We start from the raw sequence: 18,476 nt of genomic DNA, 5'->3' as shown, positions 1-18,476 counted from the left end.
CCCCCCCCCCCCCCCCCCCCCCCCGGCTGGTTTTGGTTTTCCTTGACCAGCCGCCCTGCCCTGGGCAGATAGATGCAGCCGGGGCCTTCCAGTGGCTGGAGCTGTCGGAGCGGCGGCTGCAGGTGCTGCAGGAGGGCGTCTTGTGCAGGGCCCTGGCGGGGTCCTGGCCACTCAGACTCCTTCCTACTCCAGGTGGCCGGGCGGAGCTGCCTGTCACCCATCCTGCCGGAGTTAGGTGAGCGCGACACCGAAGACACCGGCCCTGCTGGCGGAAGCTGTGGCGGGCCTGGCAGTCAGGCCCTCTTCTGCTTCTGCCCCTCCAGGCCTCCCACCCCTGGACCTCCTTACATGGCCTCCCCTAGCCTCTGGTCCCGCAGTGAAGGCTCGGCCCCGCTCCCGCCAGGCCTGGGGCCTGTGCAGCCGACCTGGGAGGGCTCCTCAGAGGTGGGCCTGGCCTGGGCCGGGCCGGGCTTCCCCCCAGGGACTCCGCTCTGGGCAGCCCTGGATAAGCAGATGCTCCAGGAGGGGATCCAGGCCTCGCTCCTGGAGGGGCCAGCCCCGTGTCCTGAGAGCCCACTATGGCTGTCTAAGTCCTCCGTCTCGTCTCTGCGGTAAGGCGGGTGGGCGGCTGGGCGGAGGTCCCCTGGTGCAGGGGCTGGAGGTGGCCCTGACGTCCCCTCCCCCCCACAGGCTGCAGCAGCTGGAGCGCATGGGCTTCCCCACAGAGCAGGCGGTGGTGGCCCTGGCAGCCACGGGCCGAGTGGAGGGTGCCGTGTCGCTGCTGGTTGGGGGGGAGGTGGGCACTGAGGCCCTGGTGACTCAGGGGAGGGGTGGGCCCGCTCACCCTGAGGGTCCTGGTCCCCCCTAGCCCATGCAGGCCCTTGGGTGACAAGAGGCTTGGCCTGTAGGTGGGTAGTCTGAGCCCAGCCCCGTGTGCCGAGCCGCAGTGTGGTGTGGGAGACACCCCTCCAGCACCCCACCCTGGTACTGTTTAGAATAAAAACCATTTCTTTTTTCAACCTGGACCTCCTTGGGGGAGGCCGTTGTGTCTGACTCTTCTGTGTTGGCAGCAAGGGGGATGGATGAATGAATGAATGAATGAGCAGTGAAGAAATGACCCATTACAGGAGAACAGCTCCTGGATGTGCAGAGACACACCTACCCTCCAGTCCCCTCAGCCCTGCATTGCCTGTGGGCAGGGAAGGCCCCTGAGAAGAGGGAAGGGGCTCCTGGCCTAGCCCAGCCGCACCCATCTAAGCACACATTGAGACCAGGCCAGTGGGACATCAGACTGGGGGCCTTTATTGGCTGGAGACCTCTACCTCCAGGGGGCCCCTCCTTCTCCATGCCCCCACCCCCACCCCCATCCGGGACATGGGAGGGGCTGGGGGCTCAGGGGGCAGGACCTATGTGAGAAATCCCCAGTGTCCTGCCTGTTGAGCTCAGGGTGGGGAGCCAGCACCAGAAATCAAGGAGAGGAGGGGTGCGGTGGGCTCCCCGAGGTTTGACTGGGGAGGAAGGGGAGGCAAGCCCTTCCCCATCAAGCATGTACCAAGGGCCCAGCAGAACCCCAGTTCCCGGCTCTCTTCAATGCCTACAGGCCCAGATGCCTGGGCAGCTGATGAGAAGACAGAAGCCTCAAACCTGCCACCCCTGCCCTGCAGGCCTGCGTCATCCTACTTCACAGAGGGAGACAGAGGCCCAGGGCCCTGAGCCAGGCCTCACCTCTTGCCTGGGCTGCCCCTCCCTCTCAGGCCACTGTCCCTTCTCAGCTTCCTATCAGGCTTGCACGGGGAGTCAGGACCAAGACGTGCCCATCCCAAAGGCCTAGGTAGCAGAAGGGACCCTGAGGACATGAATAAATATGGATGGGCGGTCCCTGGAGGCAGTTGGCCAAGTCCAGGCTGGGAGGGGAAGCCTGGCCTGGTCTGCCCCTAGGGCCGCCCCCGCCCTCAGCCTCTCTCGTTGCGGCTTCTGGGGGCCACGATCCGGTAGTTGGCCGCGTGTCCTCCCCTCTTGCCCCGCAGGAGGCTGGGGGTGCCTGTGCCGGCAGGGCCTGCCCCCGACCCCTCTGGTTCTGCCGGAGGGAAGGAGAGAGTCAGGGTTAGTGAGGTCTGTGTGAGGTGCCCATCTCCCTTCGGCCCTCTGGGGGCTGGGGCGCTGGGTACTCTGCCAGGTGCGCTCTGCCCTGGCGTCTGGGAGGCAGAGCTATGAGACAGAAGGGTGTTTGCAAGATGGTCAGTACCTCTGCCGCCCCCCCTCCCCCCCGAGTTATCAGCTCCCCACCCAGTGAGAGCGCTCAGGGCCTCTATTTGATTTTCTCTTGTCAAGTGAGGATCAAAGAGCCTGCCATGTTCCTGAAATGCTTAGCACGGAGTGCATGTTCCATAAAAGTATTGTTCTTTCCTACATTTGGGGGAGAGGTGTGCCCTGAATCATCCCCGTTTCATAGCTGGTAAAGCTAAGGTCAGGGAATAGACTCACTCCCCACTCCTGGGATTAGGCCATCTGTGGTGGGGAAGAGTCTAGGAAGGCCAGACTCTGCCACCGACCTACTATAGAGCTTTGGGCAAGTCTAGTCTCTGCCAGGGCCTCAGCGGTCTCATCTAAAACCAGGAGGGATAATTCCAGATGTACTCTAGGTCCTGACCAACTCCAATAATTACTGAAATTAGTTCTAATTTGGCTATGGTGAAATAGGCCCCAACCTGGAAATAAGCTGTCCTGCAAGAGTGAAACTGAATAATTGGCATTCTCGCCATCTGGAAAACTCCTATTCATCCTTCAACACCCAGGCAAGGCCTACCTCCTCCAAGAAGTCTTCCGCCACCAACGCTTTGGTCCCTCTCTCAGTTAAATACGTGGGTCAGGTAGATCAGGGTGTGCTATTTTTCCGGGGGGAAAGGCATGGTCAAGGAGCAGAGCCTCAGGATGGGGGACTTGGCTGAGCCTCTGAAGTCCGGTTCAAAGGGACAGACACTTGAACTCTGGTGAGCACCAGCTTTCTACTGGGCCACTGCCAGGGGAGTGGGCTATACCCTCATAACCCTATCTGTCTAGCATGCTGAGCCTGTGTGCACCCATACACCTCGGGGCTGGAATTTTCGGCCCCTGGGCCAGACAGCTGTGTGTGGGCACAGTCAAGGGTATTTCATGCCCTAAATCAGGGAGCACAGGAGGAGAGTAGCATGGAGCTCAGGCTCCCACATCAGCTGGGGCCAGGACCAGTGATGTGGTCTTGGGCAAGTCACAGAATCTCAGCCTCATCTGGAGCATGGGGACAACACGGTGTCCTACCCTTGTGGTAAGTATTTAAGGTGACCGGGAGTGGAAAGTGGTTTTCACGGTAAATGCTGGATTATTATGGTCTCTAGGTGTGTTTTTGACCCAGGTCTCCTGCAGGCCTGGTCCCTGTGAGTTGGTCATGAGATGCTGTTCTGACACAATCAAATTCAGGGCCCTTGGCTTCCCCTGGGCCCCACTCAGTGCCTGGCTGAGCAGGGGTGTCCGTGACCTTTTGTTGATGGAGCAAAAAGAGGCAGTGCTTGGGAGGACAGCCCCACGCTGGCTCCCTGGCCTCACCACTGCTATTGCTGTGACACTTGAGGAAATCACGTGAGCTCTTCGCACTTGTTTATCTGTGAAATGGGCGTGGTATTACCGACCTAGCAAGCCTGTGACGGGGGCTGAATATAAATCCCCCAGCCTGGTGGGCTGTTACTATCTCATTACTGATTATAACCTAAACCTGAGCCCAATTTGGGTCTTTAGTTACCACCTGCTGTGTACAATGGACAATGGGGAAAGCTCCTTCTTCTCTGTTCCCCTCCTCCCTCACCTCCCCTTCCAGGCCCACAACTCAAGCAGGCTTGTGGGGTCACTCTCCCAGGCGAGTGGCCGAGGCCCTTCTCAGATGACCAGCACTCCCTCCCTGGGCTGCTGGATACAGAGGTGACTGAAGTGGAGATGGGCCACAGGTCCAAGGCTACAGTGTGTCCCTTCTGGCTCCTCTCCCAGTCCTCCCGAGAGGAGGTGGGGGACACCTGAAAAAGCCTGGGATTTGGTCCTGGGCCCTGATCTGTGAGAGGGGGAGGAGGTCTGGGAGATGGTCACTGATGTTTCTAAAAGTTAGAGAAGCCCCGTGGCAAGGTGGGAAGAGCTTGGGAAGCAGACCGCACGCCCCTTCCAGCCTCCAGGCCTTTGTCCACACAGGACTCTCCGTCAGGGCTGCCCTTTCTGTCTTCTGCTCACATGCTTGTAGGGATCTTCTGTGACCCAATGCAAGTGTCCCCTCTGCCGGGAGGGCTTCTCCAGGCCACAGCTGGAGCTGGTTGCCGCCCACTCACATCCTTTGGTGCTTCTGTCCCCCGTGGCTCTCATCTCTGTAGACCCTGAGGGTTCCCCCTCACTTGATGGGCCCAGAGCATCCGCCCTGACCTGGCACTCAGAAGGTGTGCCCTATAGATGTGCTGAATGAAGGAGGCTTGGCTGTCACCCTGGCCCTCCTTCCTGCTTGGGGACTCAGTTTCCTCGTAAAATACACGCGAAGTTGGACGTGATGTCCGAGGCCTTTGTGTGCTGATGTAACTAGGATTGGGCTGTGAGATGGGGTGGCTGGACGTGGGAGAAGGGTGGCCATGGGGGCCTCTTAGCAGGTAGGTGAGGACTGGAGCTCAGCCCCGAGGGTGGCCAATCCCTGCCTCTCTTCACGGCCACCCACAGGCTCCAGTTTAATGGGGAGGGCCCTCCTTAGCCCCACCATGAAAAGCCAGGCACGGGGAGGGGCGCTGCCCACTTGGTGTCTAATCTCCTTCCATGCCTTCTAACTCCTTTCAAAGAGCCTTCTCAAACTGGGGCCTGCCAGATTCTCTAGCCCAAGCTGTCACTCCTTAGCAACCTCACAGAACAGTCTAGCCTCCTGGCTTTGGCTCGTGCTGTTCCTCGGCCTGTTTACTCATGCTCATTCTTGCCCTTCACGTTCATTTAGAGGATACCTCCTCCAGGAAGCCCTCCCTGAGGTGCCCTCCCCCATACCCCCCAGCCTGGGGCTGGGGCATTTCTGTGCTCTCATAGCACTCATTCCACCGTAGTGTTCCTTACCCCAGGTTTAACAGTTCCAGGGTGACCCCCGTGCTCCTGCACCCTACACTCCATGAGAACAGGACTAGGTCTGTCTGATCTGGGAGCCTGTGCCAGCAAGGTGTCAGGCACCGTCTGTCTGTCTGCTGGCTGCCTGGAAGGACTAGAGAAGGAGTGTCTGCTGGCCTGGGGCCACCAATGGGAGGTGACTTCTGTGTCCCTAGGCCCTTCCTGGAAGGGGCTGCCCCTACCTGCCCGCCCTGCCATTACCTGGCCAGATGATGGCTTCCAGCAGGGTGACTCGTCTGGCCAGGAGCTCCAGCTGAGCCTGCTGCTGCAGGAAGCTCTGTAAGCTAGGAGCCTGATGGGAGATCAAGAAGAGCAGACGGTGCGAGTCCGGCCTCCGAGGGCTGGCCCGGGGAGCCGAGGGGGGGTGTGGGGGCCAGGCACCGGCCGGCTTCGAGGCAGGAGCCCAGGCATGAGTCTCTATCAAGACCTCGGTCTCCCCTTCTAAGTGGGATCTGCCTGGATCCTCAAGCGAGCAGATGGGTGGCGACATTGGTGGGTAAGTGCCTGGGGTAGGGGTCTGGCTCTCTCTGGCCACTAAAGGGACCTGCAGGGTGGGTTAGGAGGACCAGAGGGGGACCTGCAACTGTAAGGGAGATACTTGGGGCCAGGAAGGCCTGCCCTGTGAGAGCCTCTGGGGGCTTCTGGGGGAGGGGAAGTCAGAACTGGTGGGAGCTATAGGACCTGGAGTTCCCTGGGGCCTGAGCCTGGCTTCGTCACCCACAGTCCCCTGTACTTCTGGAGTCTAGCTCCATGACCTGTTGGCCTGTGGGCTTGGAGACTGGCTCTGTTACCCACAATTTCTGGAGAGCTGAATGAAGCCTGACTTTATTACCCATGACCCCCTGCTCTGCTGCAGTCTGGCTCAGTTACCCACAATCCCCTGCTGGTCTGGAGTTTGGCTCCATTGCCCCTAATTTCTTCCAAACTCAAAATCTGTCACCTCTGCTTCCCTGCAGGCCTGGAAACCACATTACCCACAATGCCTGGAGGCCCAGGTCTGGCCACAGAGGTGGGGGGCCCAGGTCTGTAGGGCCTCCTTTTCACCTGCGGAGGAGGGACCAACCATCGAGGGATGGGTGGCCTTGCTCTCTCAGGTCCTCTCCTGCCTGGGGCAGGCACCTTCTCCAGCCTCACGGCTGGGTCCAGGCAGCTCCACCCCCGGAGGGCCTGGGGAAGGTTAGCGGGTGGGGGCTGGGCTGTCTGTCCGTCTGTCTGTCTCTACTCACCATAGAGCCCAATCATTGTTTCCAAGATTAAAACCCTCTCAGCTAAAATCTTCAAAGCCTCGCGTAGTTGGTGCAACCCCTCCCCCTGCGGAGGAAAGAGACAGATGCAGCCGTGAAGGGGGCAAGGGAGGGGGCCCTGCAAAGCTTGTTGGTGGCCCATGCCCCACCCAGGACATGCACCTGCAGCCCCGCACCACCTGCCACAGCCCAGGGCCTGCCGACAGCCAGGATAAGACCAGGAGAGAACGGGAGCAGGGGTGGGGGGAGCAAGACAGGTGGAAGCAGCCCCCTCAGTAAGTCCTGATGGGTTCCAGCTGGCTGCTCTCTGCCCGCACCCTTGCACTGGCGGAAGGGGGATGCCAATCCGCAGGGGTCGCGCTGCCGTCCCAGAGCCTGTCCTGAAGGCTGTCACAGGGCGCCCCGAATCTCTGTTGCCCGACACCTGCATGATTCCTGCCCCATCCCTGGGCGACCTGCACTTTTGTTTACTTAATCTTCTTTAAACGGAGTCAGTTTCTGCCTTACTACTACTTTAATCTCACTCTAATGAAGTCCATCAGTGGGAACAGGCTGCTTCTGGATATCCTTTCCATTCACGTCAAAACGAATATATACGAGTAAAACTAGAAAATGTTTGAGTGGCATCATTTTCTGGAAGTTGTGCTTAAAATGCTGGAAAAGCTGCGGCTCAGGCCCAGGCGTCCACTCCCCAGCCCTTCTCACTCTGGGCTCATCCGTCCCTGGGCTCTGACTATTCCAAGTCCATATTCTGCCTGTGCTGGAATCAGGCCCCCAGCCCCACCCTCCCTTCTAAGCAGAATCTCTGGGTCTGCAGCCCCCAGGCCCAGGGATGTGGCAGTGGGCCCCCAAAGCCCCTCCCCTGGGACCCCCGCCCAGCAATAGTGTCAGCAGCCACCCCGGGCTCCTGCCAGCCCTCACCTTCACTTCCAATTTGTCTGTCTGTCCTTTCCTTCCCTAGCACAGGGTCCACGGTCTGGCTGAACTTCCACACTCCCTCACTCCTTCCTCTTGCCTAGTCCAGACTAAAGCTATTTCCGGAATGTCAATATCTTGATTCCAACACAGCCCCAGGACAGCAAATAGAATCATTCCAGCGCTGACATATCTGGGAGTCTCTCTCAGCGTCCTTTACTTAGCACAGACTACATGAAGGGATGGGGCAGAATATGCTTATCGCTACAACGGACACCCAGCCCTTCAGGGTTCACCGAAACATCTAACAACCGAGAGTCCGCCCAGCGTGAGCCTGCCGTGGCATTGCTGAGACTGTCCATTATAACCCAGCTGTCCCGTCCACATCGCCAGCTCGGGGCTACCCTCGGGCCACTAACTGGCTGTTGCAGCCCAAGGGTCACAGGGTCACCATGGGCCACACACCAAAGTAATCCCCCTTCAAGTATTACAGGAGCAGGATCTAAAAAGGGATGACCTTCAAAGATGACATTGAGCTACTCGGGCATGGACGGTGGGACAAGCTGACATCACGAACGTCCTGGTAGGATGTAATAAGAGGGCGTCCGCTAGCGCTCCTGCCAAGAGCACTTAACTGTCTCTCATCACCAGGAAACAGCCAATCTAGGTGGCGGGATAGTCACAAAAAGACAAAGTCAAGAGAAAGAAGAAAAGGACAGGGACTGTTCTAGATTATAAGGCACTAGAGACTAACAACCAAGTGCAATGCATGAATCTTGATTAGATCTTAGATTTTTACTAAAAGCAGCTAAGAAAGGCATTTTGGGGATGACCGGTAAAATTTTTATATAAGTTAAATGATATATAACTTCATGTTATCATTTCATTAATTAATGTCTGCTTGCTTATGTGTGGCGGTGGGTGGTGTTGGAGCTTTTCGGGGGGGTTTTGGGGAGAATGTCCGTATTCTTTTGAGATACACGCTGATGTGTTAGGGGAAATGTGGACGAGGTTTGCAACTTACTTTCAAATAGATCATACAAAAGTCTGTAAATATAAATGGAGAAAGAGCAAATGTGGCAAAATACTGATAGTCAGTCTACAAGAAGGCAGGGGATATTCATTGTACCAAGTTTTCTACATATTTGAAAATCTTCCAAAGGAAAATTGGAAGAGGGGCGCCTGGCTGGCTCAGTCTGTAAAGCATGTGACTCTTGATCTCGGGGTTGTGAGTTCGAGCCTTTGGGGGTAGGGATTGCTTAAAAATAAAATCTTCATTTAAAATAAGTTGGGGGGGTGCTTGGGTGGCTTAGTCGGTTTAAGCGTCTGCCTTTGGCTCAGGTCATGATCCTGGGGTCCTGGGATCGAGCCCTGCATCGGGCTCTTTGCTCAGTGGGGAGTCTGCTTCTCCCTCTATCCCTCCCCGCTGCTAGTGCTTGCTCTCTCTCTCAAATAAATAAAATCTTAAAAAAAAAAAAAAAGAAACAAAATTAGAGGAAAAAATGTCAAATAAAGTCCTGCTATTTAGGTCCCTTCCAAGGTGGGTGGCCTGTTGTTTGCGCTGATAACGCCCCAATCCCCTCCAGGCCTGGATCGAGTGTCCAGGGCCTGCTGGACACCCCCACTCAGCTTTATCACAAACAGCTCCCATTTTCCCTGGACAGAACCCGGTGGGGCTGCTTCTCCGGGCTCTCTACTATAACGGCTGCCTTAACTGCTCGCTGCCCCTCACAGTCAAGCCAGCATCAAGCATCACTTAGTCCATGGACATCCATCCGTCCTCACTGTCCCCCCTGCCCGTTCCAGCCCCCACGGTCTCCTGCCAGGATGACCACAACAGGCTCCCGCCTATGTCTCTCTTTCTGCTTCTCCCCTGTTGCCCCCTTGTCCCACCCATTCTCCACTGGGCAGTTAGAGGAAGTGTTCACAAACAAAAATCTGACTGTGTCCCTTCCCTGCTGTTAAATACTTCAATGACTCCCCACCGTCTGCAGAACAAAGTTCAAATTCCTCCATATGGCCTCCTAAGTCCTGAAAGCCCGTTTGACCTCCGTCTCACCCCTTGACTGTCACACTGTACCATGCCAAGTATTTGCAGCTCCTTGAACACCCCAAGCTCACTCCAGCCCCAAGGCCTTTGAACATGATGTTCTCTCTCCTCTGCCGGAACACCCTTTGTTTGTTTAATGCACCTTTCAGATCTCAGCCCCCATTTCCTCCTCCAGGAAGACGCTAAATCCTCCCCCATCACAACTGAGCTCCCTCTGTCCTGTTGCCACTGGTTACTGGTCTGTTACCTCCTCCCACTGTGACCACCTTGAGGGTGGGGACTGTGACCAAATCACATCTGTGTCTACAGGGCCCAGCCTAGGGCCTGGCACCCACCGAGGAAGGGCTGGTTTCACTGATCCTGGGAGCTGAAAATCCTGGGCTTCAGTTCCAGCTCTGCCAACAATTTGCTCTGCGGAGTTGGCCCTCAGTTTTTCCTGCCTGAATAAGGGGTACGAACTTTGGTCTAAGATGAGTCAGTTCAGCTAGGTCTGGGGGTAATGCCTGCAGTTCATGCTCATGACCACTGGGTGTCACTGCTGAGCCACAGTCGGGCAAGGGGTTCAGGTCTACCTGGGGGTTGGTAGGTTGAGAGTGGCTCCCTCAGGGCCCTTCCCCACACTGGACCTCATGCCCACCTACCCCCAACAGAGCTGGTCCCCCACTCCTCAAAGCCTCATGCTGACCCCAGCCCAGCAGGCCCCCCTCAGGCAGGTGCAAGCAGGGGCAGAAGTACAGGTGGGCGATGGGGAGGCAGGAGGATGGGCAAGGGCCCTGCTACCTCTGGGGCGGCCCCTCCCATAGGTGGTCCTGAGATCGAGGTTTGGGTTGGGACAGTTCAGGCATCTGTTCTCCTCTTGGAATCCCTGCGTAGCCTAAGTCAGCCTCATTTCACCTCTCCCACCTCTCCTGGGCTGAGTAGGAAACATGTTCCCAGGGTGGGAGTGGCCAGTGAAGGGGCCTAGGGGAGGTAGAGGGCTGGGCTCACACGGGTCTACCTGACCCCCCAGCCCAGCTCGTGCCCATATTGGCAGTGTGCTTAAGAGGCTCTGGAACCACTAGGGGGTGAAGGGGGGTATGGGGAGTAGAGTGGCAGTGAGGGGCTGGGAGAGGCTGGAGAGGTAGCAGGGCCCCTGAAGTCATGGGAAGACACGGGGAAGGGCTCGTGCAGGGTGAGGGGCTCCCACGGCTGTATCCATCACTGACCCCACAATCAGGAGCAGAGAGGGCAAGGCAGGTGCTGGGTGCATCCCACGTCCTCACCAGTGCCTGCTGGGAAGTAGGGTACCCCAGCCAGACTGCACCGGGGAGGGGCCGGGGGAAAGGGAAGCCTGATACCAGCCTCCTGAATAGCTTCCTAGTTTTCTCTCCTGTACGGGTGTCTACCCTCACCCCACCCATTTTCCAAATGTCTAGGTCACAGTGGTTTCCAGGTCCCTGCACCGTGGGACTTCTGGTCCTCTCCCCATGCAACTATCGGGTGCGCAGATTTCTAGGCCTGGAAACTCATTCATTGCAACTATCTCCAATGATTGTAAAGGTTTCTAGGACCCCACATGTGGTTTCTCTGTCCCCTTTCTCATATACCCTATGTGTCCTGTGTATGTGACAGTTTCTAGGCCTTCCTTCTCAATCTTCATGGGCTTCCTCCGTGTATAGTGGTTTCTAGATCCCCTCATCTCTTTTCCCATGGTTCTCCCATGCCTATGATAGTTTCTAGGCCTCTCCTCGCACTCCCCATGGCTCTCCTATGTATGTGATGGTGTCTGGGACCTCGTGTTAATTATAGCTCTTTTGAGAACAGCGGAGTCTAGGTCTCCTGACCTCATTTACCATGTAGGATGTATACATAATGGCTTCGAGGCCTCCCTTCCCGTGATCCATGGATTTTCTATGTGTACAGTGATAGGTAGGTCCCTTCTCCCTTTTACCACAGGGCCCCAGTGTTCCTCACTGTTTCTGTGCCTCCCTCCCTGTGCTTCACAGCTTTTTCTGGGTATTGTTTTCATGCTTCCCTTTCTTCTGCAGACAGAGCAGAAGCCAAAGCCCTTGCTGGGAACGGGCTCTCGAGGCACAGGATACAGTCTGGACTGGGTCAGCCCAAACCACCCAGGAGGAATGGGCAGGGTCACCCTGGCTTGGAAAGATGGAGGGACGGAGGAGACAGGGACGAAGACAGAGACAGAGAGTGTGGGGTCTGCCGATAAGGCTGGCCCTGCCTGGCTGGGGGGGCAGATGGGGAGGGGCCAGAGCGGAGGTCTGACAAGGCTCCTTCCTAGGGGACCAGGTTGCAGGGGGATTTGAAGGAGGTGCTCCCCTCCAAATAATCTCCTGAGTGCCCAGGGCAGGAAGGGGGAGTGGGGGTCTGTGCTCTGCTGGAGCTTACCCAGTGGCTCTTCTCTCCAGGGTCTCCTTTGGGGCCAGGTTCTCCCTGCAAGGAGAGACAGAGGTAGAAGGAATGAGAGAGGGAAAGAGGAAGGGAGGGTGGGAGCCTGGGGAGGGGAGGAGAGGGGGAAAGAGGGAAGGAAAGATTGGGAGAAGCTAAAAGACTGAGAGAGACAGAGAGCGGCTTGTATTGGACTAACAGCAGGTTAAATGCAAAAAACAATTATTTGAAAGCAATGGAACATAATAAAGAGCAGCCAGAAACTGGAGGCCCTTTGACCTTTGAAAGAATGGAATTGCCCTAGGTTAAACACACACACACACACACACACACACACACACACACACACACACTTATTTACTTATGGCTTTTCCCCTGAGGGCACACCCCAGCCCCCTCAGCCCCTTGGCAAATAGCTTAAGCAGGAAGCTTTAGTCTTACTGGGCTGAAAGTCACAGGTTGGAGTGGAGACTGCCAAAGAAGGAGGAAATTGAAAGGAAATCCTAGAAAGCAGGGAGCCACAGTAGGGGAGTGAAATCTACATAAATACCCCCCTCTAATCCTTGGATAGTCAAACTACCCATCCTAAAGTCACAAAGCTGAATCCAACCCATACTCCAGACCAAAGATCAACATTCTTTAGAGGAAGATACTAGAATACAGATTCTCTTTATTATCTATATTGTCCAGTATGGACAATTACTAGATATGTAAAGAAACAAGAAAATGTGCCCACAATCAAGAGAAAAATAAGTCAGTAGAAATGGATCCATAGCCAACCCAGATATTGGAATTAGTAGACTCAAAGTTTAAAATACCTGTGATATTTATCATCAGGGAAATGCCAATCAAATCTACGAGATATCACCTCACACCTGTCAGAATGGCTAAAATCAACAACACGAGAAACAACAGGTGTTGGCAAGGATGCGGAGAAAGAACCCTGGTGCAGTATTGGTGGGAATGCAAACTGGTGCAGCCACTATGGAAAATAGTATGGAGGCACCTCAAAAAGTTAAAAATAGAGCTACCCTATGATCCAACAATTGCACTGAGTATTTACCCAAAGGATACAAAATACTAATTCAAAGGGATACATGCACACCGATGTTTATAGCAGCACTATCTAAATAGCTAAATTATGGAAACAGCCCAAATGTCGCTTGATTGATGAATGGATAAAGAAAATATAGTGTGTATATATATATATGAATATATATATGAACAGAAACTGAAAGAGAACAGATATATATATCTATATATGAAATATTATCCAGTTATAAAAAAGAACGAGATCTTGCCATTTGCAATGACATGAGTGGAGATAGAGAGTATTATGCTAAGTGGAATAAGTCAGTCAGAGAAAGACATATCACGTGATTTCATTCATATGTGGAATTTCAGAAACAAAGCAAATGAGCAAAAAGAAAAGAGAGGGAGAGGGGCAAACTAAGAACCTGACTCTTAACCACAGAGAACAAACTGATGGTTACCAGAAGGGAGGGAGGGAGGTGGGGGGATGGGTGAAATAGGTGATGGGGATGAAGGAGGACACTTGTCATTATGAGCACCAGGTGACGTATGGAAGTGTTGAAGCACTATATTGTACACAACTGAAACTAATTTACACTGTAAGCTAACTAACTGGAATTTAAAAAAAATAAATAAAATATCTGTGATAAATACGTTGAAGAGTGTAGTGGAATTAATATAATGGGTGATGAGATGGGGAATTTCAGGAGTTCTGTGAAAAAAATCCTGGAAATGAAAAGGATAATACTTGAAATAAGAAATTCATTAGCTGGGATTAACAGAAGATGGGCCGTAACAGAAGAAAGAATCGGTTAACTTGAAGACAGGTCAATGCAACATCTCAAACTGAAGCACAAAGAGGAAAAAAGATTAAAAAAAAAAAATTAACAGAGCCTGGGGCACCTGGCTGGCTCAGTTGGAAGAGTGTGTGACTCCTGATTTTGGGGTTGTGAGTTCAAGCCCCATGGGGGGTGTAGAGACTACGTAAACAAAAAACTTAAAAAAAAAATTAACAGAGCCTCAATGACTCAGGAGAGAGTATTAGGTATAATTAAAGTCCCAGAAGGAGAGAAGAGAGTGAAGGAACAGAAAAAATGTTGAAGAAATATTAGCCAATCTTGTCTCGAAATTTGATTTAAAAACAAAACAAACGAGCCTTTTTGTTTCTGGCAAGGCACATGAGGAGCTCAGAAGTTGCCATTCTGGGGGTGCCTGGGTGGCTCAGTTGGTTAAGCATCTGTCTTTGGCTCAGGTCATGATCCCAGAGTCCTGGGATGGAGCCCCGCATCGGGCTTCCTGTTCAGAGGGGAGCCTGCTTTTCCCTCTCCATGCCGCTCCCCCCCGCTTGTGCTCTCTCTCTCTCTGTCAAATAAATAAATAAATAAAATCTTAATAAAAAAAAAAGTTGCCATTCTGTCCTACTAACAAGGAAAATGCTGGGCAAACTGGAAAACCAACAACTCTTCTTTGAGCCATCAAAGCAGTGGGGTCACAGGACAAACCACTGCCCCTCAAATTGCGGAAAGAGGGGGTGGATTACAGTTTACTGAGCAGAAGCCTCCCTGGGAACCAGTGTCAGCTGGGAAAACCTAAACATAACTGACAAATTGCCGGGGGCCAACTCTCAGTGTGGCCGACTGAGAATTAAACATCCCGGGGGGGGACCCAGTTTTGGGGGGAATCCCCACATCCGTGTGAGTTTTACACACGAGCTCTGTCAGGTTCTCACAGTGACTACTGCAGAAAAATCTCCTCATGCTTTCAGCAGGAGGAGGGGGAAAGGAACCAACTTGAAACACGCCAGAGCATTCTGTTCTTCTGGGTGGGGTCTGCTCTCAGGAGAAACTATTTTACCAGAGCCTAACCTCCTAGGGTCGTATCAGAGCCTAACTGACCTGAGAGTAGGGAAATACCCAACGATAGCTGGCTTTAGCCTTCCACATGGGGGAAGAGAAATAGCCCAGCTTGTCCCTTCTAGGCATCTTGTCCCACCTAACAGGGGTGGGTGGGTGGTGGTCACAGGGGGTGGGAAAAACAAAAACATACCAATATTAAGAAGTGCTGGTAAAGTTCACAGTCCAGGGGCGTAGGCTTACTGAAGGACTGAGACCTAACCACAGGACTACAGAATGCTTCCTCCCTCTGCACACCTAACCACTACATTACTAAAGTCTCTTTACTGCCATTTCTTCACCCAGTACATCATGTGTACCTTCCTTTTTTTTTCTTAAAGATTTTATTTATTTGACAGAGAGAGAGACAGCCAGCAAGAGAGGGAACACAAGCAGGGGGAGTGGGAGAGGAAGAAGCAGGCTCCCAGCAGAGGAGCCCAATGTGGGGCTCGATCCCAGAACGCCGGGATCACGCCCTGAGCCGAAGGCAGATGCTTAACCGCTGTGCCACCTAGGAGCCCCCATGGTTACCTTCCAACAAAAAAAAATTATGAGGTATTTCGTAGGCTGCCTTTGAGTTTTGTTGACTGTTTCCTTTGCTGTGCAAAAGCTTTTTCTTTACCACTTTTTAAAAAAAATGATATTTCAAGATTATTTATTAATTTATTTGAGAGAGAGAGAGAGAGCACAAACTGTGCAGGGAGGAAGGAGAGGCAGAGGGAGAGGGAGAGGCAGAGGGAGAGGGAGAAGCAGACTCTCCGCTGAGCAGGGAGCCCAACTCGGGGCTCGATCCCAGGACCCTGAGATCATAACGTGAGCTGAAGGCAGGCATGTAACAGACTGAGCCACCCAGGCGCCCCTGTGTAAAAACTTTTTATCTTGATGAAGTCCCAGTTGTTCATTTTTGCTTTTGTTTCCCTTTCCTCTGAAGATGTGTCTAGCAAGAAGTTGCAGCAGCCGAGGTCACAGAGGCTGCTGCCTGTGTTCTCCTCAAGGATTTTGATGGATTCTTGTCTCACATTTAGGTCTTTCATCCATTTTGAACTCATATGTGGAATTTAAGAAACAAAAAGGACAAGGGGCGCCTGGGTGGCACAGCGGTTAAGCGTCTGCCTTCGGCTCGGGGCGTGATCCCGGCCTTATGGGATCGAGCCCCACGTCAGGCTCCTCCGCTGGGAGCCTGCTTCTTCCTCTCCCACTCCCCCTGCTTGTGTTCCCTCTCTCGCTGGCTGTCTCTATCTCTGTCTAATAAAAAAAAAAAAAAAAAGGACAAACATAGGGGAAGGGAGGGAAAAATAAAATAAGATGAAAACAGAGCGGGAGGCAAACCATAAGAGACTCTTAACTCTAGGAAACAAACTGAGGGTTGCTAGAGGGGAGGTAATTGGGGGGATGGGGTAACTGGGGGATGGGCATTAAGGAGGGCACTTAATGGAATGAGCACTCACTGTTGTATGCAATTGATGAATCACTAAATTCTACCTCTTAAACTAATAATACATTATATGTTAATTAAATTGAAATTAAATTGAACATTTTAAAAAATTACAAGGCATACTAACAGGCAAAAAACACAGTTTTAAGAGACTGAGCAAATACCAGATCCCAAGTCAGATATAGCACAGATGTTGGAGTTATCAGACCAGGAATTTAAAAAAACAACTATATGGGGCACCTGGGTGGCTCAGCCGGTTAAGCATCTGCCTTCAGCTCAGGTCATGATCTTGGGGTCCTGGGATAGAGGCCCACGTCAAGTCCCACATCGGGCTCCCTGCTCAGGGGGAAGTCTGCTTCTGCCTCTCCCTCTGCTCCTCCCCACTGCTCATGATCTCTCTCTCTCAAGTAAATAAATAACCTTTTAAAAAAACAACTGTGATTAATATGCCAAAGGCTTTAATGGAAAAAAATTGATAAAATGCAAGAACAGATGGATAATGTGAGAAGAGAGATGGAAATTCTAACAAACAAAAAGAAATGCTAGATTTTGGTTGCAGGTGCTCTTCATAGAGTCCGTTAGCTAAGGGCCATCCCATTCTTCCCAGGCCTCTTAAGAAATATTTCAATTCTAGCAAAGGCCGTGCTGCTTTCTAGTATTAAGAGCCACGGTCCAGAAATACAAATTTAATAGAATTTCAGCCATTTATCTCCCAGACTGTCCCCTTCCTGAAGTTTTACCTAGAGCAGGAAAAAAATCATGAAAACACTACCTGCAACCACAAGTCCTTCAGTTTCCTGGCCAAGATTTCATATGCCCTTAAAGATACCTTTCAAGGAGAAAGTGGCATGGCAGGGGCACATGGGAGACTTCAAAGGTACTGATAAGGTTCTATTTCTTAAGCTTGGTGTTGGGCACATGAATATATGATTTAATAGTATTCGTCAGACTTTTCAGGTTAAGAATTTTTTTTGCATGTCTATTTGAAAAAATGCTAGAGGGGAACCTGGGAGACATAGCGGTTAAGCGTCTGCCTTCGGCTCAGGGCATGATCCCGGCGTTATGGGATCGAGCCCCACATCAGGCTCTTCCGCTATGAGCCTGCTTCTTCCTCTCCCACTCCCCCTGTTTGTGTTCCCTCTCTCGCTGGCTGTCTCTCTCTTTGTCGAATACATAAATAAAATCTTAAAAAAAAAAAAAAGAAAAAAAAAGAAAAAATGCTAGAGATCAGAAACTTGAAACAGAAACGAAGGGCTTTGAAGGGCTCATTAGTAGACTGGGCGTGGCGGAGGAAAGAATCTCTGAACTTGAGAATATGACAATTAGAACCTTTCAAAGCTGAAAAGCGATGAGAAAAAAGACTGACAAAAGCAGGACAGAATATCCAAGAATGATGGGACAATTATAAAAAGTATAACACACGTAATGAGAAGACCAGACGCAGAAGAACAAGAAAGGAAGGGAAGCAATATTTGAAGCAATAATGCCTGAGGATTTTCCCAAATTGTCAGACACCAAGCCACAGATCCAGGAAGTTCAGAGAACGCCAAGCAGGAAAAATGCCAAACAAATACTATGCCCTGGGCAGACCATACTTAAACTTCAGAAAACCAAAGATAAAAAGTATCTTGAAAGGGGCGCCTGGCTGGCTTAGCTGGAAGAGCATGAGACTCCTGACCTCAGGGTCATGAGTTCGCGCCCCACGTTGGGTGTAGAGATTACTTAAAACAAAACAAAACAAAACTAAACCCCAAAACGGTATCTTGAAAGAAGCCGGAGGAAAAATCAGCTTATCTAGAGGAGCAAAGTAAGACTTTCATCCACCTTGTCCTCGGAAGCCATTCCCACAAGAAGAGAGCAGAGTGAGATATTTTAAGTGTTGAGAGAATAAAACCACTGACCCAGAATTCTGTACCCCGTGCAATTATCCTTCAAAAGTGAAGGAGAAAGAAAGACTTGCTCAGAAAAACAAAACCTGATGGAATTTGCTGCCAGGAGATCTGCCTTGCAAGAGATGTTAAACGGAATTCTTCAAAGAGAAGGAAGTGATAAGTCAGAAACTGGGACCTACATAATGAAAGGAAGAGCATCAGAGAAGTAATAAATGGATGTAAAATACAAACTTTCAGGGGCGCCTGGGTGGCACAGCGGTTAAGCGCCTGCCTTCGGCTCAGGGCGTGATCCCGGCGTTCTGGGATCGAGCCCCACATCAGGCTCCTCCGCTATGAGCCTGCTTCTTCCTCTCCCACTCCCCTGCTTGTGTTCCCTCTCTCGCTGGCTATTTCTGTTAAATAAATAAATAAAATCTTTAAAAAAAAAATACAAACTTTTATTTCCTGTATTCTTAACTGATCTAATAGAAAACACTTTGTTCA

At 52.2% G+C, this 18,476-nt stretch overlaps 2 protein-coding genes across 12 annotated transcripts in view; one reads left to right on the top strand and one right to left on the bottom strand.

Moving 5' to 3' along the window:
- RHBDD3 (rhomboid domain containing 3) overlaps nucleotides 1–1,019 on the top strand; it is a 5,602-nt gene extending 4,583 nt beyond the window's left edge. For all 5 annotated transcript variants that reach the window (XM_040619693.1, XM_040619695.1, XM_040619697.1 and 2 more), the window contains 3 exons: nucleotides 73–235; nucleotides 324–611; nucleotides 691–1,019. In XM_040619693.1, coding sequence (XP_040475627.1) covers nucleotides 73–235; nucleotides 324–611; nucleotides 691–868 — 629 coding nt within the window. In that variant the 3' untranslated portion in view covers nucleotides 869–1,019. The remainder of the gene's footprint in view (nucleotides 1–72; nucleotides 236–323; nucleotides 612–690) is intronic.
- A 263-nt stretch (nucleotides 1,020–1,282) lies between these two features.
- Nucleotides 1,283–18,476, bottom strand: part of EMID1 (EMI domain containing 1) — a 47,009-nt gene continuing 29,815 nt past the window's right edge. For 2 of the 7 annotated variants that reach the window (XM_040619687.1, XM_040619690.1), the window contains 3 exons: nucleotides 11,743–11,787; nucleotides 6,375–6,459; nucleotides 1,852–2,077 (listed from right to left, as the gene is read on the bottom strand). In XM_040619687.1, the coding sequence (XP_040475621.1) occupies nucleotides 1,953–2,077; nucleotides 6,375–6,459; nucleotides 11,743–11,787 (255 nt within the window). In that variant the 3' untranslated portion in view covers nucleotides 1,852–1,952. Of the gene's footprint in view, nucleotides 2,078–5,349; nucleotides 5,441–6,374; nucleotides 6,460–11,742; nucleotides 11,788–18,476 lie in introns of those variants that run through there. The other 5 variants (XM_040619686.1, XM_040619689.1, XM_040619685.1 and 2 more) reach the window with 3 other exon arrangements.

This window comes from Ursus maritimus, unplaced genomic scaffold (assembly GCF_017311325.1).
Source record: "Ursus maritimus isolate PB19 unplaced genomic scaffold, ASM1731132v1 scaffold_33, whole genome shotgun sequence".
Lineage (NCBI taxonomy): Eukaryota > Metazoa > Chordata > Mammalia > Carnivora > Ursidae > Ursus > Ursus maritimus.
The sequence above is the reverse complement of the archived record's forward strand: the minus strand, read 5'-3'. Positions and strand labels throughout refer to the sequence as shown.